At 49.9% G+C, this 19,103-nt stretch overlaps 2 protein-coding genes across 2 annotated transcripts; both read right to left on the reverse strand.

Moving 5' to 3' along the window:
* Nucleotides 1-4,439: 4,439 nt before the first annotated feature.
* LOC140460862 (uncharacterized) lies at nucleotides 4,440-7,674 on the reverse strand. The gene has a single exon (XM_072555561.1). It carries the CDS (start codon nucleotides 7,573-7,575, stop codon nucleotides 6,721-6,723), a length of 855 nt encoding a protein of 284 aa, XP_072411662.1. The 5' UTR covers nucleotides 7,576-7,674; the 3' UTR covers nucleotides 4,440-6,720.
* Nucleotides 7,675-11,106: 3,432 nt separating this feature from the next.
* LOC140460872 (uncharacterized) lies at nucleotides 11,107-12,429 on the reverse strand (the record flags this gene model as incomplete). The annotated part of the gene is made up of 1 exon (XM_072555576.1): nucleotides 11,107-12,429. A coding segment is annotated over one exon (951 nt), but the record flags the coding sequence as incomplete, so codon positions are not given.
* Nucleotides 12,430-19,103: the final 6,674 nt, after the last annotated feature.

Here is a 19,103-nt window from a genome sequence, read left to right on the forward strand (position 1 = left end):
GCAACATTTAAAAGGCATTTGGATGGGTATATGAATAGGAAGGGTTTGGTAGGATATGGGCCGGGTGCTGGCAGGTGGGACTAGAGTGAGTTAGACTAAAGGGTCCGTGTCCGTGGCATACATCTTTGTGACTATTCCAGGTTTTGGACCCTCGCAAAATGTTTCCATAGGCACCAGTTTGCAGCCTGTTATCATTTCACAATTCTCAATAACAGGAACAGTCTCTTACTGTGACTGGAACAGTTTCTTCCAATAACAGGAACAGCTTCTGCAGCTACCAGCAGAATCTAGCTTCTCTCTATGCTGAAGCACAGCACTTGTCCATTGTCTTGCCCAGCAGATGTTTCCTGTCTGCAGCTTGTTTTGGTAACGTTCACATTACACACAGAAAACACAGAGTCTTCTGTCAGCAAATATGCTTTGGCCAAGTATCCCCGCATAAAACCGTTCACAAAAGCTTTGTTCTCAATTTACCCAACTCTTGCCCTCATCAGACAGAGAATCAACTATTGGAATTGGGACAGTATGTTTTGGCTGCACAACACATTGGTATGGTGACAGCAGTAAAGATTAACAAGGGGACTCCTGAGGCAGGAGGATTTGAGTTATAAGGATAGGCTGGATAGACGGAGACAGTCTTCCCGGGAGAACCAGACGTTGAGGGGTGACCCTTGTAGAGGCTTACAAAATCATGGCAGGGCAAAGATAAGGTGAGTTGCCAAGTTTCATTCCCTCGGCTACGGGAGTCCAAAACTAGAGGCTGTAGATTTAAGGAGAGAGGGGCAAGACTTAAAAGGGACCCGAGGGGCAGAGGAGGGTGCGTGTATGGAACGTGCTGCCAAAGGAACTGGTGGAGGAGGGTACAATTACAACACTTAAAAAAATGCATTCCGATATGTATGTGGATTGGAAAGTGTAAGAGGGATATGGGCCAAATGCTGGGAAATGGGACTACATCACTCTGCTCACGGTCTTTACTCATCTACTCAGCATCGGAAGGCTATTTCATTGTGTGGGGCAATTTAGAATGAGCGATCTCAGGATAAGGGATAGTAACTTCAAACAGGGATGTGGAAAAATTACTTCCCTCAAAGAACCAGTAATCTGTGAAATTCACTCTTTCCCAGAGTGCCGTGGTTGACAGGACATGGAGTACATTTAAGGAGGAGATAGACAGATGTTTAATCAGTACCGGGTTGAAGGGTTATGGAGAGGAGGCAGGAAAGGGGAGTTGAAGCCGAGATGCGATCGGCCTCGATGGTATTAAATAATGGGGCAGGCTCAATGGGCTGAATGGTGTACTCCTGCTCCTCGATGTCATGGTCTCACTGGGTCAACTTTAGATCTACCTGCAGTGGGAGGCAACCTCTGTTTCCTAACCAGGAGAAAGTAAATGTTGCTCATCAGCGTCTGGGGATCATTTCAGAGGAAACGTGCACTCCTAGGCCCAGCCATTAACCCTCCCATTCACCCACTGTCTGAATGAACAGTATTCAGTCTTGGATGGGATTCTCAGCAGCAAAAACAGCTGCTGTCTTCACTGATGAACTCTCTGGTGTCTCTGCAGCTTGTGGAACAGGAGAAAACCCCTCCCACACACAGAGCAGGTGAAAGGCTTCTCCCTGGTGCGAATTTACTGGTGCTTCAACTCAGCCGATGAATCCCTGAATCCTTTCCCACACATGGTGCAGCAGAATGGTCTCTCCCAAGTGTCAATGTGCTGGTGGATCAACAGTCAGGCCAATTGAGTGAATCCCTTCCCACCTTCAGAGCAAGTGGATTGCCTCTCCACAGTGTGAAGTTGCTGGTGTGTCAGTCGGGAAGAGGAGAGAGCAAATCCCTTCCCACAGTCACAGCAGGTGAATGGCCTCTCCCCGGTGTGCACTCGCTGATGTGCTAGCAGTCTGGACGAAGCACTGAATCCCTTCCCGCACTTGGAGCAGGTGAAAGGCCATTCCCTGGTGTGAATTCGCTTATGTTGGACAAAGCTGGAAAGTCAACTGAATTGCTTCCCACACTCAGAGCAGGTGAAAGGCCTCTCCCTGATGTGAACCTGCTTGTGAGCCACCATCAAAGACCAAGTGATCCCTTCCCACACTCGGAGCAAGTGAACGGCCTCTCCCCGGTGTGAACAAGCTGGTGCGCCAGCAGCCTGGATGATGAACTGAATCCCTTCCCGCACTCGGAGCAGGTGAAAAGCCATTCACCCCTTGGATTCACTTGTGCTGTCCAAGGCAGGATGACTGAGTGAATCCCCTCCCGCACTCGGAACAGGTGAATGGCCTCTCCCCGGTGTGAACCCGTTTGTGTGGCACCAGGGAAGAGGACCGAGTGAACCCCTTCCCACATTCCGAGCAGGTGAACGGCCTCTCCCCGGTGTCAACTCTCTGGTGTGTCAGCAGGTTGAAGAACGCAGTGAATCCCTTCCCACAGTCAGAGCAGGTGAATGTCCTCTCCCCGGTGCGAACCCGCTTGTGCGCCACCAGGGAAGAGGACCAAGTGAATCCCTTCCCACAGTCAGAGCAGGTGAACGGCCTCTCCCCGGTGTGAACCCCTTGTGTGACAGCAGCGAAGGGGGCAGAGTGAATCCCTTCCCACAGTCAGAGCAGGTGAACGGCCTCTCCCCGGTGTGAACACGTCGATGAATCTCCAGCCCAGACGGAAACCGGTACCGTTTCCCACAGTCCCCACACTGCCATGGCTTCTCCACGGTGCTGTTGTCCTTGTGTCCCTCCAGGTTGGATGATGAACTGGAGCCTGAAGTGCCCCCACACACAGAACCCCTTGATGGTGTCTCCTGGAGGAATGTTATTGCAGCGGCAGCAGCAGCAGCAATAACTTCCGCATTCAGACAATAGGAGTGCTCCGATTGGCTGGAGGACCAGTCCGCTTCCGGTCCTCCAGCGCTGTCTATTGGACAATCCTTATTCCGAGCTGTCGGGAGCCAGCCAATAGGAGCCGCGCCTGTTCCGGACAAAGGGCCACGCGCTGCCCCTCGTGCTGAGGGAGCTGGAGGAGGGGAGGGCACTTTACAACAAATCCCTTCCCTTCATTGTCCTCCAAGGCACGTGTTCACACAAAGCCCAGGGTTTCATTGTAACCTCACACTCCCTGAGACTTCCTCATCTGGCCCAACATCTGTGAGCACACAGTTAAAAATCACACAACCCCAGGTTATAGTCCAACAGGTTTAATTGGAAGCACCCTCGCTTTCAGAGCGCTGCTCCTTCATCAGGTGGTTGTGGAGGGCTCAATTGTAAGGCACAGAATTTATAGCAAAAATTTACAGTGTGATGTAACTGAAATTATACATTGAAAAATACCTTGATCGTCTATTGAGTCTTTCATCTGTTCCAATACCATGGTAGTTTCACTTCATGTGTAAATCACAAACCTTTTTTCAAAGAGTTGCATTCTTAGGTTAGCTGTAACAATGGGCGTTAGCTAGACAATATGTTGAAGCTGTTAGCCCCCTGTGTTCTCTGTTGAGATTGATTCTAATGTAAAAAGTGAGAAAACAAGAGTTTTACATAAATTCATGCAGTTTTTGAGCAAAGTACAATGTAACTCTGCAAGTACAAATTCACCCCACAAAGTATATGTGTGCATGTGGGTCTTTGTGTCTGTGTGTGTGTGTCTGGGGTGGGGGGTTGTGAGTGTCTGTGAGAGAGATCTGTATCTGTGTCTGTAAATGTGTGTGCTTGAGTGTAGAGTGGTCTAAGTCTGTGACAGGATTCCTGTGTAGGTGTGGGAGGGTGTGTGTGTCTGTGTGCATGTCTGTATATATGCGTGTCCGTGTGTGTGTGTATAGGAGTGCCTGTGTGCATGTGTGTGTATGAATTCATGTAAAACTCTGTTTTCTCACTTTTTATATTAGAATCAATGTAAGCATCATGGCATAGACAGAACACAGGGGGCTAACACCTTCAACAAATTGTCTAGCTAACTCCCATTGTTACAGCTAACCTGAGAATGCAACTTTTCTTAAAAATGTTTTGTGATTTACTCATGAAAGAAGTGAAACTATCATGGGATTCGATCTGATGAAAGACTCAACAGACAATCAAGGTATTTCTCAATGTATAATTTCAGTTACATCACACTGTAAACTTTTGCTATAAATTCTGTGCCTTACAATTGTGTCCTCCACAATCACCTGATGAAGGAGCAGTGCTCCGAAAGCTAGTGTGCTTCCAATTAAACCTGTTGGACTATAACCTGGTGTTGTGTGATTTTTAAATTTGTACACCCCAGTCCAACACTGGCATCTCCACATCATCTGTGAGCACAACACTCTGTTCCCATTCTGGGATTAAACTGTTCATTTGCAGGAACTGAAGGGAATGAATCCAGGGAAGGCGCTGACTCAGGAAAGGTTGGTCTAGGTCTAGATCAAAGATATTGACATTCCCTGATCAAAATGAATACATGCAGAAATGTGCGCTTCAACACAAAACAACTTTATTCACTTAATTTACTTTAGTTACATGCAAAGTAATGAGAGACTCTATAATCTTAAAAGACTTTTCACACAGTCAACAAGTCTCACTGCCTTGGCTTCATATCGAGGTCTTCTGGGTGATGGCTAACACTTGGAAATCTATTTCCCTTGCCACGATCTGGTCTCTCGAACCGCAGTCCAACGGTGAATGTCTCTCAAGCTGGGAAATACTAATCTGACGCTGATATTAAGTGCTGTATTGCAGTCTCTTGAGTACCTTTCCCACTCATTTCTTTGTGCACAAACAGGTGGGTGTGTCTCTGTGCCTTTGCACAACAGCCTGTTCCCAAGACCAGCCAAGGTCACTGCAGTTACCTTCCAGCCAGAACAGCCTGTGTTTACCCGAAGCCTTTTTTTCCATTGCAATGCACAATTAACAATCTGGGTTGGAGGTATTTTGCCCCCTCAGTTGACACATTGATACAAGGTTCGATCATATGTAATCCACGGAGTGTGAGCTAATGGGAGAGAAAATCGGCTTGACAGTAGGAGAGAGGGTGGTGGTAGAGGATTGGTATTCACACTGGAGGCCTGTGACCAGTGGTATGCTGCAAGGTTCAGTTCTAGATCAACTGTTATTTGTCATTCATATAAACACTTTGGAAGAGACTGCAGCAGGAATGGTTAGTGGGTTTGCAGATGACACCAAAATTGCTGACATATTCCAAAGATGTGCAGGTTAGGTGAATTGGCCATGCTAAATTGCCCGTAGTACTAGGTGCATTAGTCAGGGATAAATATAGGGGAATGGGACTGGGTGGGTTACTCATCAGAGGGTCGATGTAGCCTTGTGGGACAAAGGGCCTGTTTCCACACTGTAGGGAATCTAATCTAATCTAGTTTAAGGTAAGGAGGGTGATCTGAGAGTACAACAGGATCTTGATCAGCTGGGCCTGAGGAATGGCAGATGGAGTTTAATTTAAATAAATGCAAGGTGTTGCTTTTTGCTCAGACAAACCAAGGCAGGATTTACACAGGTGGAGGGTGTTGTTAAACAGAGAGACTAGGGATGCAGGTACAAAGTTCCTTGAAAGTGGCGTCGCAGGTAGACAGGGTGGTGAAGAAGGCGTTTGGTATACTTCCTCTCATTGTTCAGAGAATCGCGTATTGGAATTGGGACAGAAGGTTACGCTGCACAACACATTGGTATGGCCACAGCGTTCAGTAAAGATTGACAAGGATGCTCCTGAGGCAGGAGGATTTGAGTTATAAGGCTGGACAGACTGAGACAATCTTCCCTGGAGAACCAGAGTCTGAGGGGTGACCTTGTAGAGGTTTCTAAAATCATGGCAGGGCAAAGATAAGATGGATTGCCAAGTTTCATTCCCTCGGTTATGGGAGTCCAAAGCTAGAGGCCGTAGATTTAAGGAGAGGGGGAAAGATTTAAAAGGGACCCGGTGTGTGAATGGAACGTGTTGCCAAAGGAACTGGTGGAGGAAGGTACAATTATAATACTTAAAACACATTTGGATATGTATGTGGATTGGAAAGTGTAAGAGGGATTTCGGCCAAATGCTGGGAAATGGGACTACATCACTCTCCTCACCATCTTTACTCATCCAATCAGCATTGGAAGGCTATTTCATCTTGTGGGGCAATTTAGAATGAGTGATCCTCAGGATAAGATGTAATGTTTTCACAGAGATGTGGAGAAATTACTTCCCTTAAAGGATCAGTAATCTGTGAAATTCACTCCCCCAGAGTCTGTGGACGCCAGGACATGGAGTAAACTTAAGGAGGAGATAGACAGATGTTTAATCAGTAACAAATTGAAGGGTGATGGAGAGGAGGCAGGAAAGGGGAGTTGAAGCCGAGATGCGATCGGCCTTGATGGTATTAAATGGTGCAGCAGGCTCGATGGGCTGAATGGTGCTCCTCGATGTCATGGCCTAAACGTGCTTACTTTAGATCTACCTGCAGTGGTAGGCACAAGGGCTTTTGCCCCGAAACGTCGATTTCGCTGCTCCTCGGATGCTGCCTGAACCTGCTGTGCTCTTCCAGCACCACTAATTCTGAATCTGGCTTCCAGCATCTGCAGTCATTGTTTTTACACTCTGCTTCCTAACCAGGATAAAATAAATATTGTCCATCAGCTTCTGTGGATCATTTCAAGAGGAGGTCTGCACTCCCAGTTTGAGAGACAGCACCAGCCCCCACTGGAATAAAACAAAATACACCGGTGACCCTCCCACTTCACCCACTGTCCGAACGAACACTGCTCAGCCCTGGATGTGATTCTCAGCAGCAAGAACAGCAGAATCCAACTGCAGTCTTAACTGATGAACTTTCTGGTGACTCCGCAGCTTGTATGACTGGATAAACCCCCTCCCACACACAGAGCAGGTGAACGGCTTCTCCCCGGTGTGAATCCGCTGGTGTTTGAGCAGATTCGATGAATCCCTGAACGCTTTCCCGCACACGGTGCAGGGGAACGGTCGCTCCCCGGTGTGGATGTGCTGGTGAGTCAGCAGCCGGGTGGACCGAGTGAATCCCTTCCCGCACTCGGAGCAGGTGAACTGCCTCTCCCCGGTGTGGAGTTGCTGGTGTACCCGGAGGCTGCCGGAGTGAGCGAATTTCTTCCCGCACTGCGAGCAGGTGAAGGGGCACTCCCTCGTATGGACCCGCTCGTGTGACAGCAGGCTGGATAAGCGGCTGAATCCCTTCTCACACCTGAAGCAGGTGAATGGCTTCTCCCGGGTGTGAACCCGCTTGTGGGCCATCAGCGCGGACGACTGAATGAACCCCTGCCCGCACTCCGAGCAAACGAACGGCCTCTCCCCGGTGTGGACTCGCCAGTGTCTCTTCAGGTCGGAGGAGTGAGTGAACCCCTTCCCGCAGTCTGTGCAGGTGAACGGCCTCTCCCCGGTGTGGAAACGTCGGTGACTCTCCAGCCCAGACGGAAACCTGAACCGTTTCCCACAGTCCCCACACTGCCATGGCTTCTCCACGGTGCTGTTGTCCTTGTGTCCCTCCAGGTTGGATGATGAACTGGAGCCTGAAGTGCCCCCACACACAGAACCCCTTGATGGTGTCTCCTGGAGGAATGTTATTGCAGCAGCAGCAGCGATGATCATCCTCAGAATTGGGCAACTTCCGCATTCAGACAATAGGGGTGCTCCGATTGGCTGGAGGACCAGTGCGCTTCCGGTCCTCCAGCGCTGTCTATTGGTCAGTCCGCATGCCTACCTGTCAAGAGCCAGCCAATAGGAAGCCGCGCCTGTTCCGGACAAAGGGCCTTGCGATGCCCTTGTTCCAAGGGAGCTGCCAGGGAGGAGGGGAGGGCACTTTACAACAAATCCCTTCCCTTCATTTTCCTCCAAGGCACGTGTTCACACAAAGCCCAGGGTTTCATTGTAACCTCACACTCCCTGAGACTTCCTCATCTGGCCCAACATCTGTGAGCACAACACTCTCTGTTCCCATCCTGGGGTTAAACTGTTTATTGCATAACACCAGGTTATGGTCCAAAGCTTGTACTTCCAAGTAAACCTGTTGGACGATAAACTGGAGGTGTGTGGTTTTTAACTTTGTAGCACCAGCACCTCCACAAAATGTTCATTTGCAGGAACTGGAGTGAATCCAATAAAGGATAGTCTAAAGATCTTTTGTTTCAGGAAGTTTTGACAATTGTTTTTGTAATTGATGATAGTGCATGTTTTGTACCACCAAATACAACTTAATTAAGGTTGAACATTTATTTAATCAAGTTTGATTACGATGTAGCTATTGATACCATGGTCATATATTTGGTTCATACAAGATATACTCATTCAGAAATGAATCATACAATCCCATGAAAGGCAAGTTTTGGGAGTCCTGTGGTCATGAATGGTGAAATGAGCTTGCATCTTTTCTGATTGAACGTAATATATCAGAGTTTGTGGACAAGATCACTAGTAAGGATTGAGTCTTAATTCTCTGCACTGACCTGGACTTGGACACCATCTTCCAATGCTCTGTGAAAATCCAGACACACAGTACACTGAATTTGTTTGTGATTAAACTGTGACCACCGCAGCCAAAGTTGCAAGTGACTCAAAAATAGGTGGACAGGTAGGTCACAAGAGGGACAAAAACCGTCCAAAGAAGATATCTACAGGTTGACAAAGTGGGCAAAGAAGTTAGTAAAACGAGTCAATATGGAAACTGTAATTCTGTTCCAATTTTGGAAGGGGGAAACAAAAGAACAGAACTTTTTGAAATGGAAAAAAATCCGCAAAAAGTTGCAAGACAAAAAGACTTTGAAATTCCAGTGCGCCAAACACAGCTGGCACACAGGGGTAACACAGGCAAGTCACATGCTGTTCAGGACATTTTTAGAATATTGTGTGCAATTCTGATCTTCCTATCAGAAGAATATTGTGAAACTTGAAAGGGTTTAGAAATTATTTACAAGGGTGTTGCCAGGGTTTGAGCTACAGGAGCTGGAGTGTTTTCCCTGGAGCGTCAGAGGCTGAGGGGTGACCTCATAGAGGTTTATAAAATCATGAGGGGCATGGACAGGGTGAATAGACAAGGTCTTTTGCCAGGGGCGGGGGAGTCCAGAACTAGAGGGGAATAGGTTTAGGGTGAAAGGGGAAAGAATTAAAAGAGACCTAAGGGACAACATTTTCATACAGACGGTGGTACGGGTATGGAATGAGTTGATAGTGGTCGAGGCTGGTACAATTACAGCATTTTAAAGGCATCTAGGTAGGAAGGGTTTAGAGGGATATAGGCCAAGAGCTTGCAAATGGGACTAGATTAGGTAAGGGATATCTGGTCGGCATGGACGAGATGTGGACTGAAGGGTCTGTTTCCATGCTGTCCATCTTAATGACTCAGGAAGGCGAATGGAATATTGGCCCTTATTTCAACAGGGGGGGGGGGGGGGGCGGAACCTAACAGTAGGGACGTCTTACTGCAACTCCCCAAATTGCTGAGGAGATCACAACTGGAATATTGCGTGGGCCGTTCCGGTTCCCCTCTCTGAAGAAAAGGTATCATTTCATTGGAGGCAGTTCAGTGAAGGTTCACTCAGGTGATCCCTAGTGTGGAGGGGACTACGTTATGAACCAAGGTTAAACAGGTTGGGACCGCACTCACTGGTGCTTAGAAGAGAGAGGTGTGACCTTGCTGAAACCAATCAGGTATTGAAGGGTCAGTCCTGAGAGCATGCTTCCCCTCCCTCATGGGAGAACCTCAGGCCAGAGGGCACAGCCTCAGAACAAAGGGGGCACTGATTTAAGATGAGGAGGAATATCTTTTCTCAGAGGGTCTTTGGAACTCCTTGCCGCAGAGAGCTGTGGGGGCAGAGTCCTTACGAGCTATCTGAGGCTCAGAGTCTTGTTGTAGTTCTGTTCGCCGAGCTGGGAATTTGTCTTGCAAACGTTTCGTCCCCTGTCTAGGTGACATCCTCAGTGCTTGGGAGCCTCCTGTGAAGCGCTTCTGTGCTGTTTCCTCCGGCATTTATAGTGGTTTGTCTCTGCCGCTTCCGGTTGTCAGTTCCAGCTGTCCGCTGCAGTGGCCGGTATATTGGGTCCAGGTCGATGTGTTTGTTGATAGAATCTGTGGATGAGTGCCATGCCTCTAGGAATTCCCTGGCTGTTCTCTGTTTGGCTTGTCCTATAATAGTAGTGTTGTCCCAGTCGAATTCATGTTGCTTGTCGTCTGTGCGTGTGGCTACTAAGGATAGCTGGTCGTGTCGTTATGAGTCCTAGTGTTATGAGGATAGCTGTTATGAGTCCTAGTGGTCGCAGCAGTCTGGCTGTCAGTTCAGAAATGTTCCTGATGTATGGTAGTGTGGCTAGTCCTTTGGGTTGCGGCATGTCCTCGTTCTGTTGTCTCTCCCTTAGGCATCTGTTGATGAAATTGTGAGGGTATCCATTTTTGGTGAATACCTTATATAGGTGTTCCTCTTCCTCTTTTTGCAGTTCTGGTGTGCTGCAGTGTGTTGTGGCCCTTTTGAATAGTGTCCTGATGCAACTTCGTTTGTGTGTGTTGGGGGTGGTTGCTTTCATAGTTTAGGACTTGGTCTGTGTGTGGTGGCTTTCCTGTAAACCTTTGTGGTGAGCACAATGAGCACCCGAGCTACAAATCTTCTCCCAAACATTGAGCTCAGAGTCTTGATTCGTTGGGGAATCCCAGGGTTATGGGCAAAGTGGAGGCGAGGATTGTTGGTTCAACCGCGATCGTGTTGCCGAGCAGGAGTAGACCAGAGGGGCCGAATGACCTCCTCGTGTTCCTGTTTCTTATGGTCTTCTTCCAGAAAAAAAAGAGAAATTCTCATCAACCTACGCGGAGTTGTGATAACCCTCCGCTGGAGCAGGTGGGATGTGAGCCAGGACTTCCCAATGCACAGTGAGGGAGGAACACTACCACAAGGGCCCATGTTCTTAAACTAAGAGTGACCTTGGGCCCATGAATTGCAAATGATTCAGATGAGAGTGCAGCGAGCAATTAGCTGAGCTGCTGTAAATAGTAAGATTCTGTAGAGACTACTTACAGCAAGGAAAACAGGCCTCTTGTCCCAATGAGTCTACACTGAGTCTCCAGAAGAGCCTTCAACCCAGGCCCATTTCCCCCTGCTCAAAGATTCCTCCACCACCTCCCCGCCCCCCCCCCATCCCTGTGACACTGCAGTTCCCACGGCTAACACACCTCATATCCCCGGTCACTATGCGGCCATTTAGCACAGCCAATCCATCTTAACCTGCACATCCCTGGGCATTATGGGTAATTTAGCACGGCCAATCCACCCTAACCTACACATCCCTGGGCACTCTGGGTAATTAGCACAGCCAGTCCACCCTAACCTGCACATCTTTCGGAGGAAACTGGAGCACCCGGAGGAAATCCACGCAGAGACAGGGAGAGAACACGTAAACTCCACACAGACAGCCGCCCCCGAGGTTGGAATCAAACCCGGGTCCCCGGTGCCATGAGGCAGCAGTGCTCACCACTGGGACAGTAGCGATCACGGTCGGAACTGATGCTTGTCATGGCTCGTGGGTTCGCTGGTGCCTCCGCAGGTTGGAGGACTGGGTGAAACCCTTCCCGCACCGGGAGCAGGTGAACGGCCTCTCCCCGGTGTGGACCCTCCGGTGCCTCAGCAGCTTGGATGAGTTGCCGAAGGCCTTCCCGCACAGTGCGCAGGAGAAGGGCCTCTCCCCGGTGTGGACCCGCCGGTGGGTCAGCAGGTTGGACAGCTGGTTGAAGGCCCTGCCGCACTCGGGGCAGGGGAAGGGCCTCTCCCCCGTGTGGACCCGCTGGTGGGTCAGCAGGTTGGAGGAGTTGGCGAAGCCCTTGCCGCACTCGGGGCAGGCGAAGGGCCTCTCCCCGGTGTGGAGGCGCCGGTGGGCCCGCAGGACGGAGGGGTTGGCGAAGGCCTTGCCGCACTCGGGGCACGGGAAAGGCTTCAGCCCGGCGTGGGCCCGCTGGTGGGTGCGCAGGACGAAGGGGTTGGCAAAGGCCTTGCCGCACTGAGGGCAGGCGAAGGGCCTCTCCCCGGTGTGGAGCCGCCGGTGGGCGCGGAGGACGGAGGAGTCCGTGAAGCCCATTCCGCACTCGGGGCAGGGGAATGGCTTCTGCCCGGTGTGGATCTGTTGGTGCCTGTGCAGGTGGGAGGACTGGGTGAAGCCCTTCCCGCAGTGCGGGCAGCCGAACGGCCTCTCCCCGGTGTGGACCCGCCGGTGAATCTCCAGCGCCGACGGCGACAGGAATCCCTTGCCACACTCCCCACACTTCCAGCGTTTCTCCCCGGGCCGGGGGTCCCCGCGGCTCGCCAGGTTGGGTCTCTCAGCCGGATGCGCAACCGCGCGGACACGCTGTCCCACCGCGAGAGGCGCGGCGCGTTCGCCGGGCTGGGAAACCCCGGTTAAAGCCTTCTCCGCAGCCGGTTCACTCCCGATGGCTTTGGTATGGTGCTCTTCCCCTCTCACACCATCTCTTCACAACTCTCAGGTCCAGGTATCGCAGCGACTCTGTGGCGCAAAGGTTCAGTTTGAGATTTCTGTCTGCAAATCCTCCCCTCGTACAGCCCCTGCAGTGAGGAGATGGCAAGAGTCAGCACAGGATAGAAATTCAGAACACACTGTTCCCGCTTCTGCATATCATACTTTCCTCTGTCACCCCCAGACAGCTGTCATAGAGTCACAGAGATGTACAGCACGGAAACAGACCCTTCGGTCCAACCCGTCCGTGCCGACCCGATATCCCAACCCAATCTAGTCCCACCTGCCAGCACATCCCTCCAAACCCTTCCTATTCATATACCCATCCTGATGCCTTTTAAATGTTACAATTGTACCAGCCTCCACCACATCCTCTGGCAGCTCATTCCATACACGTACTACCCCCTGTGTGAAAAAGCTGCCCCTTAGGTCCCTTTTATATCTTTCCCCTCTCACCCTAAACCTATGCCCCTCTAGTTCTGGACTCCCCCACCCCAGGGAAAAGACTTTGCCTATTTATCCAATCCATGCCCCTTGTGATTTTATAAACCTCTATAAAGTCACCCCTCAGCCACCGACACTCCGGGGAAAACAGCCCCAGCCTGTTCAGCCTCTCCCTGGAGCTCAGATCCTCCAACCCTGACAACATTCTTGTACATCTTTCAAGTTTCACAACATCTTTCCGATAGGAAGGAGACCAGAATTGCACGCAATATTCCAATATTCTAACCAATGCCCTATACAGCTGCAAAAATGACCTCCCAACTCCTGTACTCCATACTCTGACCGATAAAGGAAAGCATACCAAACGCCTTCTTCACTATCCTATCTATCTGCGACTCCATTTTCAAGGAGCTATGAACCTGCACCCCAAGGTCTCTTTGTTCAGCAACACTCCCTAGGACCTCACCATTAAGTGTATAAGTCCTGCTTAGATTTGCTTTCCCAAAAGTGAGGACTGCAGATGCTGGAAATCCGAGGCTCTCCCAACTCCTGTACTCAATCTCCATCCCACACACTCTCCATCCATCCTCACCTTACTGTCCGAATATCTGCCCTCTTCCCCATTTTCCAGAAAGGGGCTGATCCTTTAAAAGCTGTAAATCTCGATCCCACACCCTGCACCTTCATTCTTATTCCACTCTACCTAACATCGCAGAATGACACAAATGTTACGGCACAGGAGATGATTTCACCCGTTGTTCCCATACCAGCTTATTAAATAAACATCATCCCTTAGTGCCAAATTCCTGTTTCGTCCCCATACCACTGCGCGTTACTTTTTATGTAAATAACTATCCAATTCCCTCCCAAATGGCCCAATTGAACCTGCCTCCACCACACATCCAGTCCGCAAAGTAAACTTATTCACTGAGTCAGAAAGGTTTGCCTCTCTTCAACCTTGCTTCATTTGCACCTCATTTTAAACACATAACCTCTCATTCGCATTCCTTTTACCAGCAGATTAGGTGGCTCAGTGGTTAGCACTGCTGCCTCACAGCACCAGGGTCCCAGGTTCGATTCCAGCCTTGGGCAGCTGTCTGTGTGGAGTTTGCACATTCTTCCCCCACCTCCCCGATGTCTGCGTGGGTTTCCTCTGGGTACTCTGGTTTCCTCCCACAGTCCGAAGATGTGCAGGTTAGGTGAATCGGCCATGCTAAATTGCTCCATAGTGTTAGGTGCATTAGGCAGAGGGAAATGGGTCTGGGTGGGTTACTCTTCGGAGGGTCAGGTGTGGTCTGGTTGGGCCAAAGGGCCTGTTGCCACACTGTAGGGAATCTCATCTAAGCCTATTCATTTTCAAAAGCTTCAGCAGGTTTCCTCCTTCGCTCCAAGGAGAGCAGTCCCAACTTCTCCCGGTTAGCAAGTTTGCAAATGACACCAAGACTGGTGGAGTAGCAGATGCGAACCGCTGAGTGCCAGGGACCCGGGTTCAACTTCAGCCTCGGGTGACTGTCAGTGTGGAGTTTGCACATTCTCCCCGTGTTTGCGTGGGTTTGCTCCGGTTTCCTCCCACAATCCAAAGATGTGCAGGTCAGGTGGGTCGGCTATGCTAAATTGCCCATAGTGTTAGGTGCAATTAGTTGGAGGGAAATGGGTCTGGCTGGGTTACTCTTCGGAAGGTCGGTGTGGACTGGTTGGGCTGAAGGGCCTGTTTCCACACTGTAGGGCAATCTAATCAGAAATTGTCCGGATCCATTGACCCACTTGAGTGAAGGTCAGGTGAGTTGGCCATGCTAAATTGCCCATAGTTTTATGTGCATAGGCAGGAGTAAATATAGGGCAGGGGAATGGGTCTTCGAAGGGTCGGTGTGGACTGGCTGGGCCGAAGGGCCTGTTTCCACACTGTAGGGAATCTCCTCTAATCTAATCAGATAGGCCTTAAACACCTTCAACATATTGTCTAGCTATCACCATTGTTAACAGCTAACCCGAGAATGCAACTTTTTAATAAAAGGGTTTTGTCATTTACACATGAAAGTGAAACTATCACTGTATTCTAACAGATGAAAGGCTTAACAGACAATCAAGTTTTCAATGTATAATTTCAGTTACATCACACTGTAAACTTTTGCTATAAATTCTGTGTTAGGATTGAGCCCTCCACAATCACCTGATGAAGGAGCGACGCTCCGAAAGCTAGTGTGCTTCCAATTAAACCTGTTGGACTATAACCCGGTGTTGTGTGATTTTTAACTTTGTACACCCCAGTCCAACACCGGCATCTCCACATCAGCAGAATATTTATAGGTTGGAGAGTTGGGCAGAGAAATAGCAGACGGAGATCAATCTGGGCAAATGCGAAGTGATGCATTTTGGAAGATCCAATTCTACAGCGAACTATACGGTAAAATCCTCTCATTTCCACCACCTCCAGACAGACCCCACCACCCGGGATATATTTCCCTCTCCACCAGTATCAGCATTCAGGAGAGACCACTCCCTCTGCGACTCCCTCATCAGGTCCACACCCCCCACCAACCCAACCTCCACTTATGGCACCTTCCCCTGCAACAAGTGCAAAACTTGCTCCCACACCTCACCTCTCACCTCCTTCCTGAAGATAGGTGGAGTTGTGGACAGTGAGGAGGGCTGTTGTCGGCTGCAGAGGGACTTAGATATGAGGCAGAGCTGGGCTGAGGAGTGGCAGATGGAGTTCAACCCGGCCAAGTGTGAGGTTGTCCATTTTGGATTGACAAATAAGAATGCGGAATACAGGGTTAACGGTAGGGTTCTTAGTCAGGTGGAGGAACAGAGGGATCTTGGGGTCTATGTACATAGATCTTTGAAAGTTGCCACTCAGGTGGATAGAGTTTGTAAGAAGGCCTATGGAGTATTATCGTTCATTAGCAGAGGGATTGAATTCAAGAGTCGTGAGGTGATGTTGCAGCTGTACAGGACTTTGGTTAGGCCACAGTTGGAGTACTGTGTGCAGTTCTGGTCGCCTCACTTTAGGAAAGATGTGGAAGCTTTGGAGAGGGTGCAGAGAAGATTTACCAGGATGTTGCCTGGAATGGAGAGTAGGTCGTACGAGGATAGGTTGAGAGTTCTCGGCCTTTTCTCGTTGGAACGGCGAAGGATGAGGGGTGACTTGATAGAGGTTTATAAGATGATCAGAGGAATAGATAGAGTAGACAGTCAGAAACTTTTTCCCCGGGTACAACAGAGTGTTACAAGGGGACATAAATTTAAGGTGAAGGGTGGAAGGTATAGGGGAGATGTCAGGGGTGGGTTCTTTACCCAGAGAGTGGTGGGGGCATGGAATGCGCTGCCCGTGGGAGTGGCAGAGTCTGAATCATTGGTGACCTTTAAGCGGCATTTGGATAGGTACATGGATGGGTGCTTAAGCTAGGATAGAAGTTCGGCACAACATCGTGGGCCAAAGGGCCTGTTCTGTGCTGTACTGTTCTATGTTCTATGTTCTATTTCCAAGGCCCCAGTGGATCCGTCGCAAATTCACCTGCACCTCCACACACATCATTTACTGCATCCGCTGCACCCGATGTGGCCTCCTATACATTGGGGAGACAGGCCGCCTACTTGCAGAACAATTCAGAGAACACCTCTGGGACTCCCGCACCAACCAACCCAACCGCCCCGTGGCTGAACACTTTAACTCCCCCTCCCACTCCGTCAAGGACATGCAGGTCCTTGGCCTCCTCCATTGCCAGACCCTGGCCTAGAGGAAGAGCGCCTCATCTTCCACCTAGGAACCCTCCAACCATATGGGATGAACGTAGATTTCTCCAGTTTCCTCATTTCCCCTCCCCCCACCTTATCCCAGTCCCAACCCCCGGATTCAGCACCACCCTCTTGACCTGCAATCTTCTTCCCGACTTCTCCGCCCCCACCCCCTCTCCAGCCTATCACCCTCACCCTCACTTCCTTCCACCTATCGTATTCCCACCGCCCCTCCCCCAGGTCCATCCTCCCTACCTTTTATCTCAGCCCGCTTGGCACACCAGCCTCATTCCTGAAGAAGGGCTTATGCCCGAAACGTCGATTCTCCTGCTCCTCGGATGCTGCCTGACCTGCTGTGTTTTTCCAGCACCACATTTTTTCAACTCTGGTACTCCAGCAATCTGCAGTCCTCACTTTCTCCTATACGGTAAATTTACCCTCGTAACTGAAGTTTCCCATCACTGTCACCTTTCTCATCAATCGCTTCTGCACTCTCTCCAATGCATTCGCATTCTCTTTGTAACAACTGCTCCAGTTCGTGACCATTTCCAATACGAAACAATCTAACCACACCCATTTGTGCTCAATGGTGTTACCATCACCAACATCCTGAGGGTTCACATAAATACAGTGGCTACATGAGCAGTTAAGAAGCCAGGAATATCACGGCAAGTCACTCCCCTTCTCACTCCACCCCCCCCACCCCCCCAAAGCCTGTCAATCATTGACAAGGCACAAGTCAGGAGGGGGAAGGGAATACTGCCCGATTGTCCTGGATGGGGGCGGGGGGGGCATCTCCGACAACATTCGAGAAGCTCGACACCGCCCAGGGACAAAACAGCCCACTTGACAAGCACCAACATCCACTCCCTCCACCCCCTGACCCTCAGTCGCAGCAGTGTGTACCGTCTACAAGACCCACTGCAGGAACTCACCGAGGGGCTCCTCAGACTGCACCTTCCAAACCCCACACGCCCCTCTACCATCTAGAAAGAGAAGGGGGTGGCCCAGTGGTTAGCACTGCTGCCTCACAAGGGCAAGGACCTGGGTTCAATTCCTGCCTCGGGCAACTGTCTGTGTGGAGTTTGCACGTTCTCCCCGTGTCTGCGTGGGTTTGCTCCGGGTGCTCCGGTTTCCTCCCACAGTCCAAAGATGTGCAGGTCAGGTGAACTGGCCGTGCTAAATTGCCCCATAGTGTTGGGTGCATTAGTCAGGGTGAAATGTGGGAAATGAGTCTGGGTGGGTTACTCTTCGGAGTGTGGGGCCGAAGGGCCTGTTTCCACATTGTAGGCAATCCAATCTCAGATACATGGGAACACCGCTCCCTGCGAGTTCACCTCCAAACCACTCATCAGCCTGCCTCTGAAATACATTATCCTTCCTTCACTGTCGTTGGGCCAAACTCCTGGTAATTCTCTCCCTAATGGTCAACCCACAGCAGGTGGACTGCAGCAGTTCAAAGGGGACAGCTCACCACCACCTTCTCAAGGACAACTAGGGACGGGGACAATAAATACTGGTCCAGCCAACAACACCCGAATCCCACAAAAATGAATGAAAGAAAATTCTTTCTGTAATGTGGTGCCCAGCAGTGGACACCATAGATGGGGTCCAACAAGTGATTAAAGGTAAAGCGCTTTCCTCTTGTCTTTATGCATCTATTAATACATCTTAGAACACTACCAACTCGTGTCTGTAACCCTTGTGCAACGTTGAATAAGCTGTGGAAAGGAACACCCTTTGCACATGCACAACTTTTAGAACTGTTCCCCCCACTGTGTATTGTCTTTTAATGTCCTTCTGATCAAAGTGCATCCACTCACATCCATTCTCTGCATTGAACAATATCTGCCACCTATCTCTGGATTAGTAGAACATAGAACAATACAGCGCAGTACAGGCCCTTTGGCCCTCGATGTTGCGCCGACCGAAGCCTACCTAACCTACACTAGCCCTCTACCCTCCATATGCCTATCCAATGCCCGTTTCAATGCCCATAAAGAGGGAGAGTCCACCACTGATACTGGCAGGGCATTCCATGAACTCACGACTCGCTGAGTAAAGAACCTACCCCTAACATCTGTCCTATACCTACCCCCCCCCTTTAATTTAAAGCTATGCCCCCTGGTAATATCTGACTCCATACGTGGAAAAAGGTTCTCACTGTCAACCCTATCTAACCCCCTAATCATCTTGTACACCTCTATCAAGTCACCCCTAAACCTTCTTTTCTCCAATGAGAACAGCCCCAAGTGCCTCAGCCTTTCCTCATACAATCTTCCTACCATACCAGGCAACATCCTGGTAAACCTCCTCTGCACCCGTTCCAGTGCCTCCACATAATTTATAATAATTTATTCCTGATGAAGTGCTTTTGCCCGAAACGTGGATTTTACTGCTCCTCGGATGCTGCCTGAACTGCTGTGCTCTCCCAGCACCACTAATCCAGAATCTGGTTTCCAGCATCTGCAGTCATTGTTTTTACCTTT

This window comes from Chiloscyllium punctatum, chromosome 36, assembly GCF_047496795.1.
Source record: "Chiloscyllium punctatum isolate Juve2018m chromosome 36, sChiPun1.3, whole genome shotgun sequence".
Lineage (NCBI taxonomy): Eukaryota > Metazoa > Chordata > Chondrichthyes > Orectolobiformes > Hemiscylliidae > Chiloscyllium > Chiloscyllium punctatum.

Coding starts and splice junctions, on each gene's coding strand:
- LOC140460862 (XM_072555561.1), bottom strand. CDS start 7,575: ATGATCATCGCTGCTGCTGCTGCAATAACATTCCTCCAGGAGACACCA.